At 41.4% G+C, this 16,374-nt stretch overlaps 1 protein-coding gene across 1 annotated transcript; it reads left to right on the top strand.

Moving 5' to 3' along the window:
• The first annotated feature begins 1,437 nt into the window (after window positions 1–1,437).
• Window positions 1,438–1,839, top strand: LOC111891530 (uncharacterized). Its single transcript, XM_023887577.1, has one exon. It carries the CDS (start codon window positions 1,438–1,440, stop codon window positions 1,837–1,839), a length of 402 nt encoding a protein of 133 aa, XP_023743345.1.
• Window positions 1,840–16,374: the final 14,535 nt, after the last annotated feature.

Here is a 16,374-nt window from a genome sequence, read left to right as displayed (position 1 = left end):
GCATCATTCTATTTTACTAAAGAGTGTTTAGAGGCATTTGAATTTTTGAAAGAAAAATTGACTAATGACCCGATCATTATTGCCCCGAATTGGGACTTACCATTTGAAATAATGTGCGATGTTAGTGACTTTGCATTAGGAGCTGTCCTTGGTCAAAGGGTTGATAAGCACTTTCAACCCATTTATTATGCAAGTAAAACTTTAAATCCGACCCAAGAGAATTACACCACCACCGAAAAAGAATTATTAGCTGTGGTGTATGCCTTTGATAAATTCCGCCCTTATTTAGTTTTATCTAAAACAAGTATTTTTACTGACCACTCTGCTATCAAGTATTTGTTTGCCAAGCAAGATGCCAAGCCAAGATTGATACGTTGGGTTCTACTTCTTCAAGATTTTGACATCGAGATACGCTACAAGAAAGGAATGGAGAATGTAGCAGCCGACCACTTATCAAGGCTAGAAAAACCGTAATTGCAAGAAGATAAAGTTCGAGATGATTTTTCGGACGAGTACATTATGGTGACCACGGGAGAAGAGCCATGGTTCGTGGACATAGCTAATTATTTAGCTAGCAAGTACATCCCAAAATATCTTACCTGCCAACAAAAGAAGAAATTCTTTTCAGAAATAAAATATTACTTTTGGGATGAGCCTTATCTTTTCCGAAGTTGTGCGGATGGAATCATACGAAGATGTGTGTTCGGGAATGAAAGCCGACAAATCTTGGAGCATTGTCATAGCGGGCCCACCGGTGGACATCATGGAGCACACTACACTGCTAAGAAGATCTTTGACATTGGGTTTTATTAGCCCACAATTTTTAAAGATGCAGCCCAATTTGTCAAAGAATGTGATGCATGCCAAAGAGCGGGAAACATTTCATCCCGAAATGAAATGCCACAACAAAGTATTCAAGGGTGCGAAGTATTTGATGTATGGGGGATTGATTTCATGGGACCATTTCCCATGTCAAAAGGCATCAAATACATATTGGTGGCGGTGGATTATGTATCCAAGTAGGTGAAGGCATAAGCATTACCAACTAATGATGCTCGGGTGGTGGTGCGATTTTTGAAGAAGCTATTTTCAAGATTTGGAGTTCCAAAAGCTCTTATAAGTGACCGAGGCACTCGTTTTGCCAATGATCAACTAGAAAAGGTGTTAAGGAAATATGGGTTAACTCATAAATTCTCTACATCTTACCATCCACAAACTAGTGGGCAAACCGAAGTGATAAATAGAGCCTTGAAGAGACTCTTGGAGAGATTGGTGGGGAGCAATCGGAAAGAGTGGTCGGACAAGCTAGATGATGCACTTTGGGCCTACCGAACAGCTTTCAAAACACCTATTAGTACTACACCATATAGGCTAGTTTATGGAAAGCAATGTCATTTACCGGTGGAAATCGAGCATAAAGCTTTTTGGGCTTTAAAAATGTGCAACTTCAACATAGTGGAGCTCAAGAACAACCGGTTGATGCAAATGAATGCTCTTGAGGAACTTAGAAATGAGGCTTATACTAGTTCTTTAATCTATAAAGAGAAAACTAAGAGTTGGCATGACAAGAGGATCAAGGATAATAAAGAGTTTCATGAAGGGCAAAAGGTGTTGCTTTTTAATTCAAGACTCAAACTTTTTCCGGGAAAACTCAAGTCAAGATGGGATGGTCCTTTTCTAGTAAAGAAGGTGTTTCCGCATGGTGCTGTAGAGTTATTATCAAAATATGGTACCCCTTTCAAGGTTAATGGACATAGAGTGAAAAGATACGAAGAAGGAGTCCCAAGGAATGAAGACATAGAAGAAGGCCTGCTGCTGGAGGGAATGGCAGAAACGTAGCTCGGAGGGAGTCCAGCTAATGACTCCTTAAAAAGAAGTGCTTCCGGGAGGCAACCTGAGTTTAGAGTTTGCATTTCTTTTCCCTTTATTTTCTTTTTAATTTCTTAGGTTCTGTTTTATTTTCATTCTTCTTCTGAAAATATGTTTAAAATGATTGCTTGAGGGAAAGCAATGCTCAGAGTGTGGGGTGGTGGGTTAAAAATAAAAAAAAAATTAAGTTTTTTTCAACCTACAAGCTTTACTCGCCGAGTTTACACGCATACTCGGCGACTACATGTTTAAAAACCCAGATAATCACAAAAACATAGATCTACTCGGTGAGTAGAACTTTCCTACTCAGCGGGTAGAAGTTTTACACGGGTTGTTTACAATCTGTAAATAAGGGTTTTTTCATTCATTTTAACCATAACACTCATACTTGCCGTGCACTTCTCCTCTCAAGTCATTTCTTCAATTTTTGTTGAATCTCCATCTTTCAAGCATAAATGTATGATCTTTACTCCCAATACATGTTAAAGGTTGAAGCTTTATCGATTCTTAGTCCTTATTTTGCCCAAAACTCGGATTTGGGGGTTTTCTCCAATTCTAGGGTTTGGATTTTACTATGAATTAGGTGGTTTTAGTCAAAATTTCTTTTGGATTAGTGTTTTATGGACTTAGTACAGCAAACCCCTCTGCAAAATTGGGTGTTTTAATTAACCCATATTGGTCCGATTGGAATCTGGTTCCGATGTTCTTCCTACTCGCCGAGTAGTTCATGAACTCGACGAGTAGGAGCCTTTATAGATCTGTTTTGTTTAATTTTAATTGTTGGGTGTTGTTTGTTTGTGCTTTCTTAATGAGATTTTGCAGGAACCATGTCCAGAAGAGGCCAGACTTCTCGAGGGAGAAGCCAAGGAGACATCCCATGGCTTTCTTTTCGCCAAATAACTTCTAAATCCTCGTAGGCCCGTGCTAAAAACCGATTGGAAGCTCTAAAGCAGAAGGAGATCCACCTCCCCAATGTAATAAAATGGGACTGGTTGGGAAAGATCGGGTTGGAGGAAGAATTGATGCCATATTTGGTAAAGGCTTGCGATGTGGGGGATTCTACGATCATTTGTGACGGATGGTTACAATTATTCAAGATCCAAGAGCCGGTTTTCGCGGAGTTGTGTTGGGAATTTTTCACTACCATCTCATTCCGGGGTGGTAGTGAGTACTATAATTCCAATGCTATTCATTTTCACTTGGTGGGGAGCTGTGACAATGCAACATGGCGGAGCTTGCATGGAGGATTGGCATTTACGATCAAAGTGCCATGTTGAATGAAGATTTTGAGACCTTCTTGGAGCAGTGCCATAAAGACCTCCCTGAAGAAGTTGTTGCTTCCACCTGGTGGAACACCATTGCCAACCGGGTATACATTCCATCTTCCACACAGGAAGGCCACATCTGCTCACCAATTCATTGTCTTATTCACCGCCTCATTGCTAGCACAATCAATATGCGGAAGGACGATGACAAGGTCCCGACCCTTGATATCTTCTACCTTTGGAGCATCATTACACCCGATGTCTTTTGCAACCTTCCCTACTGCTTGGCCAAATATCTCGCGGACGGGGCAGTCACAGAAAAGGTGACCTCCAAAATCAATGGGGGAATGTTTGTAACGAGGCTCGCGAGATCATATGGGATCTTGGATTTGCAAAAGGCAAGGGCACTAACCGTCATTTCTCCTCCTCCTTTCAACACTACTTTATATCGGAGGGCACGAACTATAGAAAAATTTGGAGATTCTTATGCTATTCCGCATGAGGACAAGGCAGTTATTGTCACACCCCAAAGCCGAAAACGGCGGAATAAGTTCTGGGGTGGAGGACGTCATGTACAGTATCATTACGATTGCATAATAGTGAAAACAAGAGACAACAACCATTTCATTAATATAGTGATAATAATTACAAATGTGTTCTATAAATTTGAATAGACACCAAAAGTATAACAAAATAAAAGATGGGTCTTGTATGTGTTCCATCTTCTCCAAAAGCTGCACCAGTACCTGTCTATCTTTGACCTGAGGATAAAAGTTATTTTGAAAACGAGTATCAGCATAAAGCTGGTGAGTTCATAAGATTTTAGTGTCGTTGTTTAAGTAAAAGAGTTTTACAAACATGATGTAGAAACTGAAACTTATGTTTATGAGTAGTAGAAATCCCTAGAAAATCCTATATTTTCTAGAAATGTACATTTGTAAGTCAAATCCTTTGTTGTGTGTAAAAGTATTATCTTTGAAACTTCAGTTGTAAAAGTATAGTAATAGATCTCATGTGAGTAACATAGTTGAAGAAAGTTATGCCTGCTAACAGTAGTAGTGGTGTAACTTTAGTTAGTAATAGATCTTTAATTGTTTCGGGATACTAGCTTAGACTTTAAGTCTTAGTGTATTTACTTGGATATAAGTGTAACCCATCATGTGACCAATTATATGGTAGTAGAGTGTCTGATGACCTTCCCAGTCATGCGTAGTGGAGTGATGTAGTGCCATCCCTGGGCCTAGTCGGCTCGGACTGTAGTTTAACAGTCGGGATGTAATAGCGTCAGTTCCATATAGATCTATACATGTAGTGTTGCTTTCCTTCCGGGAAGCCCTGGTCACATGGTGTAAGCGCAGTAGAGTACCTATAGAGGGATAGAGTGTTTTACTTTGTATTAGTGTGTTCTCTTATGCTTTAGTATGGTAAACTTTTAGTATAGTAGGTGGAGTGTTCTCTTATACTTGTATTAGCTTGTAATGTTGACAGTTATAGTGAGTATAGTAGAAGTAGAGGTAACAAGCAGTAGCGTTAACTATACCTATTATAGTTAGCTAGAGTGTGTGAATTCCTGCCTTTGACCAGCAAAGGTATTGGATAAGATGAAAACTTTCATATCTAGCACAAATATATATGATATATAACTAAGAAATCAACGACAGTCGGACGGACAACCAATACCCTAAGACCACATCAAACAAGAACAGGAAATAAGGCGAGCTATCAGTCCTAAGTCCTTCAAGTCTTACTTATATAATCATATTAATGTAGATATATTTTAGAAGAAAAGTAGTTTAAACATAGTTTTGAAAATAGTTTAACAACAATTTAACCTTAGAAACGCATTAAATAATTAATTAAAACAGTTTTATTGATAAGCATCTAAAAGTGTAGAGAAATCTCTTTTTGAGGATAAATTGTAAATCACATATGATTTGATAATAAAACTTGTAGCATTATACTTGTATCCCCTCCCCTAAGACATGTAAAAACATTTAAAAGGTTCATTAAGGGGTATGAACTCATCGTTTACTGTGGGGTTCAAGTTTGTGATTTGTATAAGTGTTGAGTGTCAACGGATGTTCTGAACGCAAGTAGCACCTATTAATCATATGGTGACACATATATAAGTTAGAGCTAGGGTGTTTCATGACTAAACATGATGAGAAATCACCATAAGGGATTGAAATTACTAGGACTAAGTGTCCCATGTTCTATACTCAATGATCTATACAAGTTTAAGGCCCAATATGAGTATTAGGGTGTGTGTATCGCCATAAAGGTGAGTATGCGGCTGGGGTATGCGGCCAGACTTGTGAGTGAGGCTGCACACTAGAGTGTGCGCCCGTACAGGGTGTGTGTGCGGCCGTACTCAGGGGTGTGCGGCCGTACACTCCTTGTTCGAGTTCCATGTGTCGATTATGTGGCCTTACTCTCACTTTGGAGGGTATTATGAGTGTGTGCGGCCACCTGATGAAGGTGTGCGGCCACATTCCTTCATAGGATGAAGAACATGAAGAAAGTCATGAGTTTGAGGCTTGGATTCAAGTGTTTTACCTCTATGACAAGCTAAATGATGGTGTTCTTCACGTTTTGGAGTCCTTCTAGGTGTTCTTGGTGGTTTTCTAGAGAGAGAAAGTACAGAGAGAGAAAGGATACAACCAAAAGTGAATGGAAGGGGGTCCTCCACTTTATATAGGGTTGAGTGTGAGGCTGGAGGGGTTTGCTACTGGGTGTGCGGCTAGCTGGCCGCACACACCTCTCTTGGTGTGTTTGGCTGGATTTTGTGATGCATCACCCTTCCTAATCCTTCCTAAGGTCCATTTCTATGATATATAAAGCCTAAAACACTAGCACGGACTCAACATACTATTAAAAGATGCTAAATTCAAGTGAATCATAGATATATGGATCGATTGCTCAGTGTAAAAGTATCAGGTTGTCATATCCTCCCCCCGTTAGGGGAATTTCGTCCCGAAATTATAGTTCAAGAAAATAAGTTATTACAAATAACTAAGTAAAAAGATGGGGATATTTAAGTTTCATTTGATCCTCTCGCTCCGAAGTGAACTTCGGTCCTCGTTTGGCGCTCCAGCGAACCTTCACTATAGGGATGCGGCTTTGCTTCGTTCGTTTGACCTCTCGATCCATGATTTCTACTGGATCTTCCATGAAGTTGAGGATGTCGTTGATTTCGATCTCGTCAAGTGGAGTTACAAGAGTCTCGTCGGATAGGCACTTTTTCAAGTTCGAGACGTGGAAGGTAGGATGTATGTTACTAAGCTCGCGAGGTAGATTGAGTTTGTAAGCCACAGGGCCGATTCTAGCGAGAATCTCGAAAGGCCCTATGTATCTTGGACTCAGCTTTCCACGCTTTCCAAAGCATATCGTGCCTTTCCAGGGTGAGACTTTTAGAAGAACACAGTCTCCTACCTAGAATTCCAAGGGTTTTCTTCGTTTGTCTGCGTAGCTTTTCTGTCGATCCCTAGCGGCTTTTAATCGTTCGCAAATTTGTACAATCTTTTTGGTCGTTTCTCGAATGATCTCCGGACCCGTGAGAGTGCTATCAGGAACTCGTCTTTTAGCTAACTGAGTGTCACCCACCTCAGCCCAGCATAAAGGAGATCTGCACTTTTGGCCGTAGAGGGCTTCGAACGGGGCTGCCTTGATGCTCGTGTGGTAACTGTTATTGTAAGAAAACTCTACAAGGGGTAAGTGCGTATCCCACGCTTTTCCAAAGTCAATCACACAGGCTCGCAGCATATCCTCTAAGGTTTGGATCGTCCTCTCACTTTGTCCTTCAGTCTACGGATGGTAGACTGTACTCATGTCCAGTCTCGTCCCTAATGCGCTTTGCAGTGATTGCCAAAAATCTCGAAGTAAACCTACTATCTCTATCAGAGATAATAGATATAGGGACGCCATGCAGCCGTACTATTTCTTTAATGTATGTTCTTGTGAGACTCTCCATCTTGTTTGTTTCTTTAATGGGTAGGAAGTGCGCGGATTTGGTCAATCTGTCGACGATGACCCATGTGGTATTCAGCCCACTCGTCGTCTTGGGCAGCTTGGTTATGAAATCCATAGTGATCCACTCCAACTTCCACTCTGGTACCTCCGGTTGCTGGAGAAGACCCGATGGCTTCTGGTATTCGACCTTAACCTTCGTGCAAGTAAGGCATTTACTCACAAAGGTAGCAATCTCTGCTTTCATGTTAGGCCACCAGTATAACTTTTTGAGATCCAGATACATCTTATCTGAACCTGGGTGAACGGAATATCGAGTGTTGTGTGCTTCCTTCATGACTAAGTCTTTGAAACCACCGTGACGCGGCGTCCAGATTCGGTCCAAGAAATAATAGGCTCCGTCACCCTTGACCTCCAAGTTTTTATCCATTCCACGTAAAGCTTCTCCCGCCACATTCTCAGGTTTTAAAGCTTCGAGCTGAGCCTCCTTAATCTGTGCGGATAGATGCGAATGGATAGTCATTGTTAATGACTTGACCCTTCGACCAGAATACTCTTTTCGACTTAGGGCGTCTGCTACTACGTTGGCTTTTCCCGGGTGATAACGAATCTCGCAGTCGTAATTATTAAGTAGTTTGACCCATCGTCGTTGTCTCATATTGAGCTCCTTCTGGTTCAGTATGTGTTGGAGGCTTTTGTGGTCAGTGTATATTGTGCTCTTCGTACCATACAAGTAATGTCTCCAGAACTTTAGAGTGAATATGACCGCTCCTAACTCGAGGTCGTGCGTGGTGTAGTTAATCTCGTGCGTCTTCAGTTGTCTCGAGGCATAGGCGATGACCATACCTCGTTGCATCAGGACACAACCGAGCCCTTGGTTTGATGCATCACAGTATACCACAAAATCATCTGTCCCTTCGGGAAGGGACAATACTGGTGCGGTGCATAGAGCTCGCTTCAGGGTCTGAAATGCCTTCTCCTGATTCTCTTCCCAGTCAAATGTCCCGCCTTTCTGTGTTAACGTGGTGAGAGGTTTCGCAATCCGAGAGAAGTTCTGAATGAATCTGCGGTAGTAGCCAGCGAGGCCTAGAAATTGATGAATTTCTGTAGGCGTCTTCGGTGCTGACCAGTTCTCGATAGCTTTGATCTTGGATGGGTCCACGTGGATTCCTTCCTCACTAACCACGTGTCCTAAGAATTCAACTCTTCGGATCCAAAATTCACACTTAGAGAACTTCGCGTATAACTTCTCCAATCGCAGGATTTCTAGGACTCGTCGTAGATGATTCTTGTGTTCTTCCTCGCTCCGAGAGTAGACGAGTATATCATCAATAAAGACGATGACGAACTGATCTAAGTATGGAGGACACACCCTATTCATCAAGTCCATAAATACTGCGGGTGCATTAGTTAGTCCAAAGGGCATCACTACGAACTCGTAGTGTCCGTAACGAGTTCGGAAGGCTGTCTTCGGAACATCCTCTTCGAGCACTCGTAACTGGTGATACCCGGACCTAAGATCAATCTTGGAAAAGTAACTCGCCCCTTGCAGTTGGTCGAATAGGTCGTTAATACGGGAAAGAGGGTAGCGGTTTTTGAACGTGAGTTTGTTGAGCTCTCTATAATCAATGCACATACGGAATGATCCGTCCTTCTTCTTCACGAACAAGACTGGAGCTCCTCGGGGTGAGAAGATTGGTCTTATAAAGCCCTTGCTGAGCAGTTTGTTAAGTTGACTGGACAGTTCTTGCATCTCTGTTGGCACTAAACGATAGGGCGATTTAGCTACGGGGGTAGCTCCTGGGACTAGGTCAATTCTGAACTCAACCTGACGTTTGGGAGGTAAACCGGGGAGTTCTTCAGGAAAGACGTCGGGGAAGTCGCATACGACTAGAAAGTCTTTTAAATCTTTTGTTTTCTAGCTTGTGTCAACGACGTGGGTAAGGAATGCGCGATATTCCTTACGCAAGCACTTCTTGGCTTGAATACTCGAGATGATGCGAAGGCTCGTACTGGGTTTGTCTCCGTAGATCATCAGAGTTTCGTTATTTGGCAGATTTAAACGGATTGCTTTGTCGAAACATAGAATAGCAGCGCGATGGAGACTCAACCAGTCCATGCCCACAATGACATCAAAACTTTTGATCAAGACAGGTATGAGGTTGATTGGGAAAGTATGATCATCTAGTGTGAGAGTGCAACCTAAGTAGATTTCGTTAGAGCTCTCCGTCTCTCCGTTAGCCATTTCTACGACGAATGTTTCTTCTAGTGGTTGTGGAGATTGCTTAAGTAAGAGTTTAAAGTTTTAGTTTATGAAGCTTCTTTCTACACCACCATCGAATAAAACACACGCATAAGAGTTGTTGAGAAGGAACGTACCCGTGACTACGGTGGGGTCCGCTACTGCTCCGTTGTGGCCGATAGCGACTAGTCTTCCTGTTCCTCCCGTATTCTCGACCTTCGGACAGTTTTTCTTGAAATGGCCGACCTCGACACAGCCATAGCAGGCCGGGCTCACTCCCGAACCGGAGACCTGAGAAATGGGTTTGGGTTGGGATTTGCAAAATCGGACGGTATGACCCTTCCGGCCGCAGTTGGTGCAGTTCAATTCACGGCAGGGGCCGTTGTGATGGAAGGGGCACTTGGGGCACTTGGGCAGGTTCCCAACATAGGTTTTTGCTGGTGCAGGGGTAGCAGGAGTGGTGGCAGCATGGACAACCACAATTTGTTGGTCTTTGGAGGAGGGTTGAGTTTTCTTGCCCTTCCTTTGATCCCAACGCTTCCTCTTTTTGTCAGTTGATTTGGGTGGTGCAGTGGCATTTGTGGTTGCTGTTGCTAGAGTGGAAGGAGTTTCATGATCAATCAACTTGTGGGCCAACTCCTTGGCGCTGTCAAAGGTTGCAGGATGGGAAGATAGAAAATTTCCTTGATACGGGGGCACTAAACCCCAGATGTATCGTTCGATTTTCTTGCTTTCTGAAGGAATCATGTTGGGGCACATAGCTACCAGATCGTAGAACCTGGCCGTATAAGCTACTACGTCTGTTCCCTTCATCTTGAGGTTCCATAGTTCCTCCTCAAGCTTCTGAACCTCACCTCTAGGGCAGTACTCCTTCCTTAGAAGATCCTTTAGTGTGTCCCAGGCCATGGCATTGGCTGTGACTAAGGAAAGTGAATTGACATGGCCAATCCACCATGTCAGGGCCCTTTCAGTGAAGGTGGCAGCAGCGAACTTGATTTTGCTCTCTTCGGGGCATGAGCACATTTCGAAAAAAGCTTCGGCTCTTTCGATCCATTGGGATAAAGAAAGGATTCCTCCTGTCCCATTGAAGAACATTGTTTTACAGTTCATGAAGTCTTTATAAGTACACCCCTGTGTTCGTGGGGGAATTTCACCATGTCTAGAGTTGGCGCCCATTCCGGCTCCACTAGCATCGCCGGAATTTATTTGAGCCAAGGCTGCCGTCACAGCTGTTTGAAACAGCACCGGATCGAACTGCGGAGGAGGAGGAGGAGGAGGTGGTGGGGTTTGAGTCACAGGTCTGCCTTTGTTCGGGCGCTTGCGAGGAGGCATCTTTTACTAAAAGTTCATAGAGATGATAACAATAGTAAGAGTCTATTGCAAGTATGATAAGTGTGTTTAATGGACTAAATCAACCATAGCCCAAAAATCTTTGAGAGAATCATAGCAATAGAGTAGTTAACTGCCAATTTACTGGTATTAATGATGTAACACAAGCTCGGGAAAAGTGACCTAACAGTAGGTCTTACATCAAACCATAAGGAAAAATGTTGGCAGTCTAGAGACCTAATTAGAATACTTTCAAAGCTAGGAATGTTTACAGACAAGTGCTCTACTGAGCATAGAAAAGAAGAAGGCTAGTCCTTAAACAAAAGAGTGAGATGCCTCGACATCTTCTACTGGCGACGGGTACCCTATTGGGTAAACCCTCAGATCAGCTAGTTGGCGCATGACTTCCTGAAGATGTCGTTCATGAGCCCTCTGACGTGCTCGGATTTCCCTAACTTTGGCTCGGGATGCAGCTAGCTGTTGCTGCAGAGCCTCATTGGTTCTCCTTGTCTTGTCCATAACTTCTTCCAGTTGGCGAATGCGAGCAGTGTTGAGGTTAGAGTTGGCATCAACTTCCACAACTCGGCCAATCACTGCTTGACCTTGCTCGACATTCCTGGCAATCCTTCGGACCATAATGGGCAAGACTCAGTTCGCTGATCCTCCTTCGCTTATGTTGTAGAATCTTCGGTCTCCATCGAAAGGTACCGGCTGGTCCTGCTCATCGCTCCATCGGTTCAGGGTTATTGCCCACATGGGAGTGGGGCCTTGAAACACTGGATGGGGGTTAGGAGTTGGAGCTGCTAGTGGCAGGTTGTTGACTTCTGGCTCGGAGTCGGAGTCATCCGAGAAGCCTTCAGCGCGGTGATCATCCAAAAGGATCGGATGATCGTCTTCTGGCTCCTCATCTAGCCATCCTCCAATGCCTTGGTTCGAATAATACGGGTCGTCGGGATGGTGGAAACCAGCCATTATATCTACGCGAGAATGGGGAAAGAAAGGTTAATAGACATACTAATCTATAATACTTTTTAAGATGATCATTACTAGTCGGTCCAATACTTGCAGAGTGCATACCAATTACATATAACCGAAGCAAGATAGTCCTTCGAATAAGTAAACCTAACTCTAGATCCCCAATCAAACAAGAACAGGAAATGTAGCAAAGGTCACAGATTCTGAGTCTATAGTGCCCTAGTCACATGTAACTGTGATATATCCACTTAGCAACAATTGTCCTACCAGTAACGACCCTTAGTTATCACATACGCAGTTAGTAGAGTACAGAATACTCCCATAGTATTCTTGTTTTACATTCTTGTGGTATTGTAGGTAAGTTTTAAACTTGTTGCAACACCACAATCACTCTTAGGAACATGCTAGTCACTCCTAGAGAGATGTAGTTGATCAGGCTACATCCACCCCGATGTGACTATATGTCTCTAAGCTTAATTATGTTGCTCAACAATCTGTAGTACTTCTGTTCTGTTCTAGAATCATACTGGTCCTTTGTATTGGTGAATGTATATGTATATACTTAATTAAATATTTTAGTATTTAAAAGTATGTATTCTTGGTCAGAGTGTTTTAGTCCCAAAGTGTTTATAGTTTGTATATCTTTTATGGGTTGATATACTTGATTCACTATAAACAATGGCTCTGATACCAATTTGTCACACCCCAAAACCAAAAACGGTAGAATACGTTCTGGGGTGGAGGACGTCATGTACAGTATCATTACGATTGCATAATAGTGAAAACAAGAGACAACAACCATTTCATTAATATAGTGATAATAATTATAAATGTGTTCTATAAAGTTGAATAGACACCAAAAGTATAACAAAATAAAAGATGGGTCTTGTATGTGTTCCATCTTCTCCAAAAGCTGCACCAGTACCTGTCTATCGTTGACCTGAGGATACAAGTTATTTTGAAAACGAGTATCAGCATAAAGCTGGTGAGTTCATAAGATTTTAGTGTCGTTGTTTAAGTAAAAGAGTTTTACAAACATGATGTAGAAACTGAAACTTATGTTTATGAGTAATAGAAATCCCTAGAAAATCCTATATTTTCCAGAAATGTACATTTGTAAGTCAAATCCTTTGTTTTGTGTAAAAGTATTATCTTTGAAACTTCAGTTGTAAAAGTATAGTAATAGATCTCATGTGAGTAACATAGTTGAAGAATGTTATGCCTGCTAACAGTAGTAGTGGTGTAACTTTAGTTAGTAATAAATATTTAATTGTTTCGGGATACTAGCTTAGACTTTAAGTCTTAGTGTATTTACTTGGATATAAGTGTAACCCATCATGTGACCAATTGTATGGTAGTAGAGTGACCGATGACCTTCCCAGTCATGCGTAGTGGAGTGATGTAGTGCCATCCCTGGGCCTAATCGGCTCGGACTGTAGTTTAACAGTCGGGATGTAATAGCGTCAGTTCCGTATAGATCTATACATGTAGTGTTGCTTTCCTTCCGGGAAGCCCTAGTCACATGGTGTAAGCGCGGTAGAGTACCTTATAGAGGGATAGTGTGTTTTACTTTGTATTAGTGTGTTCTCTTATGCTTTAGTATGGTAAACTTTTAGTATAGTAGGTGGAGTGTTCTCTTATACTTGTATTAGCTTGTAATGTTGACAGTTATAGTGAGTATAGTAGTATTAGAGGTAACAAGCAGTAGCCTTAACTATATCTATTATAGTTAGCTAGAGTGTGTGAATTCCTGCCTTTGATCAGCAAAGGTATTGGATAAGATGAAAACTTTCATATCTAGCACAAATATATATGATATATAACTAAGAAATCAACGAAAGTCGGACGGACAACCATTACCCTAAGACCACATCAAACAAGAATAGGAAATAGGGCGAGCTATCGGTCCTAAGTCCTTCAAGTCTTACTTATATAATTATATTAATGTAGATATATTTTAAAAGAAAAGTAGTTTAAACATAGTTTTGAAAATAGTTTAACAACAATTTAACCTTAGAAACGCATTAAATAATTAATTAAAACAGTTTTATTGATAAGCATCTAAAAGTGTAGAGAAATCTCTTTTTGAGGATAAATTGTAAATCACATATGATTTGATAATAAAACTTGTAGCATTATACTTGTATCCCCCCCCCCCTAAAACATGTAAAAACATTTAAAAGGTTCATTAAGGGGTATGAACTCACCGTTTACTGTGGGGTTCAAGTTTGCGATTTATATAAGTGCTAAGTGTCAACGGATGTTCTGAACGCAAGTAGCCCCTATTAATCATATGGTGACACATATATAAGTTAGAGCTAGGGTGTTTCATGACTAAACATGATGAGAAATCACCCTAAGGGATTGAAATTACTAGGACTAAGTGTCCCGTGTTCTATACTCATAAAGGTGAGTGTGCGGCTGGGGTATGCGGCCAGACTTGTGAGTGAGGTTGCACACTAGAGTGTGCAGCCGTACAGGGTGTGTGTGCGGTCGTACTCAGGGGTGTGCGGCCGTACACTCCTTGTTCGAGTTCCATGTGTCGATTATGTGGACTTACTCTCACTTTGGAGGGTATTATGAGTGTGTGCGGCCACCTGATGAAGGTGTGCAGCCGCATTCCTTCATAGGATGAAGAACATGAAGAACATCATGAGTTTGAGGCTTGGATTCAAGTGTTTTACCTCTATGACAAGCTAAATGATGGTGTTCTTCATGTTTTGGAGTCCTTCTAGGTGTTCTTGGGTGGTTTTCTAGAGAGAGAAAGGATACAGCCAAAAGTGAATGGAAGGGGGTCCTCCACTTTATATAGGGTTGAGTGTGAGGCTGGAGGGGTTTGCTTCTGGTTTTGTGGCTGGCTGGCCGCACACACTAGTGTGCGGTCGCACACACCTCTCTTGGTGTGTTTGGCTGGATTTTATGATGCAACACCCTTCCTAATCCTTCCTAAGGTCCATTTCTATGATATATAAAGCCTAAAACACTAGCACGGACTTAACATACTATTAAAAGATGCTAAATTCAAGTGAATCATAGATATATGGATCGATTGCTCAGTGTAAAAGTATCAGGCTGTCACAGTTATCCCCGAAAAGTCGGGACGGCGGGTGAGGCAAAGGAGTGAGAGGGCCCGAGAAGACCCACCGGTTATTCCGGTGGAGGATGAGAATGACGGGTGGAACCAAGTTGAATATCGAAGATACTTGGATGACATTGGGAGAGGTGTCAATTACCATAATCAATCATTTGAGTATCTTTTCCAACAAATGAATATCGCCCCAAGACCCGGGCCCGGTTATCCCTATATCATGAATTGGGATGAAAGGATGCATAAGAACAATGAAGAAGGAGGTAGTGGTGCTGGAGGAGCTAACATGGATGAGTAAGATTGAAGATTTGTTGTTTTGTGTTTTTATTTGTTTTTATGGTGTTTGGTTTTGGATTATTGTTGAACTTGGATAATTATGTTTTTTAGGACTTTTATTTGGTTGCTTTCACTCGTGGTTGCATTTTTTCAGGTTGGAAGGTTAGGATGCATTTAGAAGTCTTAAGGGTCGAGGTTCAAGTGAGGAATGTTTTAAATGAGAGAGTGAAGTGTTTCCATTAAGGTTGAGTCTGTTAGTATTGAGAGTGATAGAGTGCGTTATTACTGAAGTAATTAGAAGAAGAGTCACTGAATTACCCCGATTCAGCACCTCAGTCAAGAAGTAAACGAGCAGGACATTTTTCTCAACTCAGTGCTTACTCGCCGAGTGCACCTAGCCTACTCGGCGAGTACATGGGTAATTACACAACATCACTACAAGTTGACAATATACTCACCGAGTACACAACTTACTCGCTGAGTCCATCAACATTTTTAGCTACCCAGAGTTGTTTTGGGCACGTTCATTGCAGTCTTATCCAACTTTTTTGTGAAGATTCATTACTGGAGGTTTCTAAGAGCTTTGTCTTACATATTTGAGTCATTTGTAAGTCTACCACACGCGACATGGCACCCAAGACATGGATGAGCTGTTCCCATGTCTAAAGTCAATTGAAGATGGAGCTTAAACACGAAATATCGACTTCGCACTACTATCCTAGGGGGAGTTTGTTCCAATTCTCTCTTTATTTTATTGTTCTTTATCATGCATAATATGCAATGGGAACATTGCATAAACTAAGTGTGGGGTAGGGGGTTGGTTAAATTAGTTAAAATTTTAGTTAAATTTCGAAAATCTTGAAATTTTAGTTAATTTTGAAATTTTTGCATTAAAATTGCTAGGGCTAATTTAGAAAATTTTGGTAAAGCAATTAAGGATCATGCTAGTATTATATTTGATGATTCTATGAAGACCCAAATGTTTAGTTGAGCCAATATACATTCTAGTGCATTTGTGGCCTCCTTTATTCTAGTGAAATCATGGGACAAAAACATGACATCGCTTAGTTTGAAGGATGCAATACGTTTAGCATCATGTACCAGAAATGTATCCAAGAAAATTATTATCGTTAACCAATAAAGGTTGAAATTGAGCTCCCCTGCTTAAGCATGTAGGGTTTTGAATTAAAAAAGTGAGTTACATGTCACAAAAAGAAAAAAAAAAGAGAGAGAGAATTACAAGAAAAAGTTTGAAGAATTTTTGGAGCATCAAAGTTAAAGTGTGAAGTTAAAAGATCAAAAGTTCTTAAGAAATTTAAAAAGTTGAAGATACCAAAAATCAAACAACAAGGTGGTGAATTCAA

The sequence above is a fragment of the Lactuca sativa genome, chromosome 5, assembly GCF_002870075.4.
Source record: "Lactuca sativa cultivar Salinas chromosome 5, Lsat_Salinas_v11, whole genome shotgun sequence".
Lineage (NCBI taxonomy): Eukaryota > Viridiplantae > Streptophyta > Magnoliopsida > Asterales > Asteraceae > Lactuca > Lactuca sativa.
Note: the sequence above shows the minus strand (reverse complement) of the source record. Positions and strands in the feature narration are given on the sequence as shown.

Bases quoted from the DNA above. Each gene is read 5' to 3' on its own strand.
- LOC111891530 (XM_023887577.1), top strand. From the start codon at position 1,438: ATGTGCAACTTCAACATAGTGGAGCTCAAGAACAACCGGTTGATGCAA.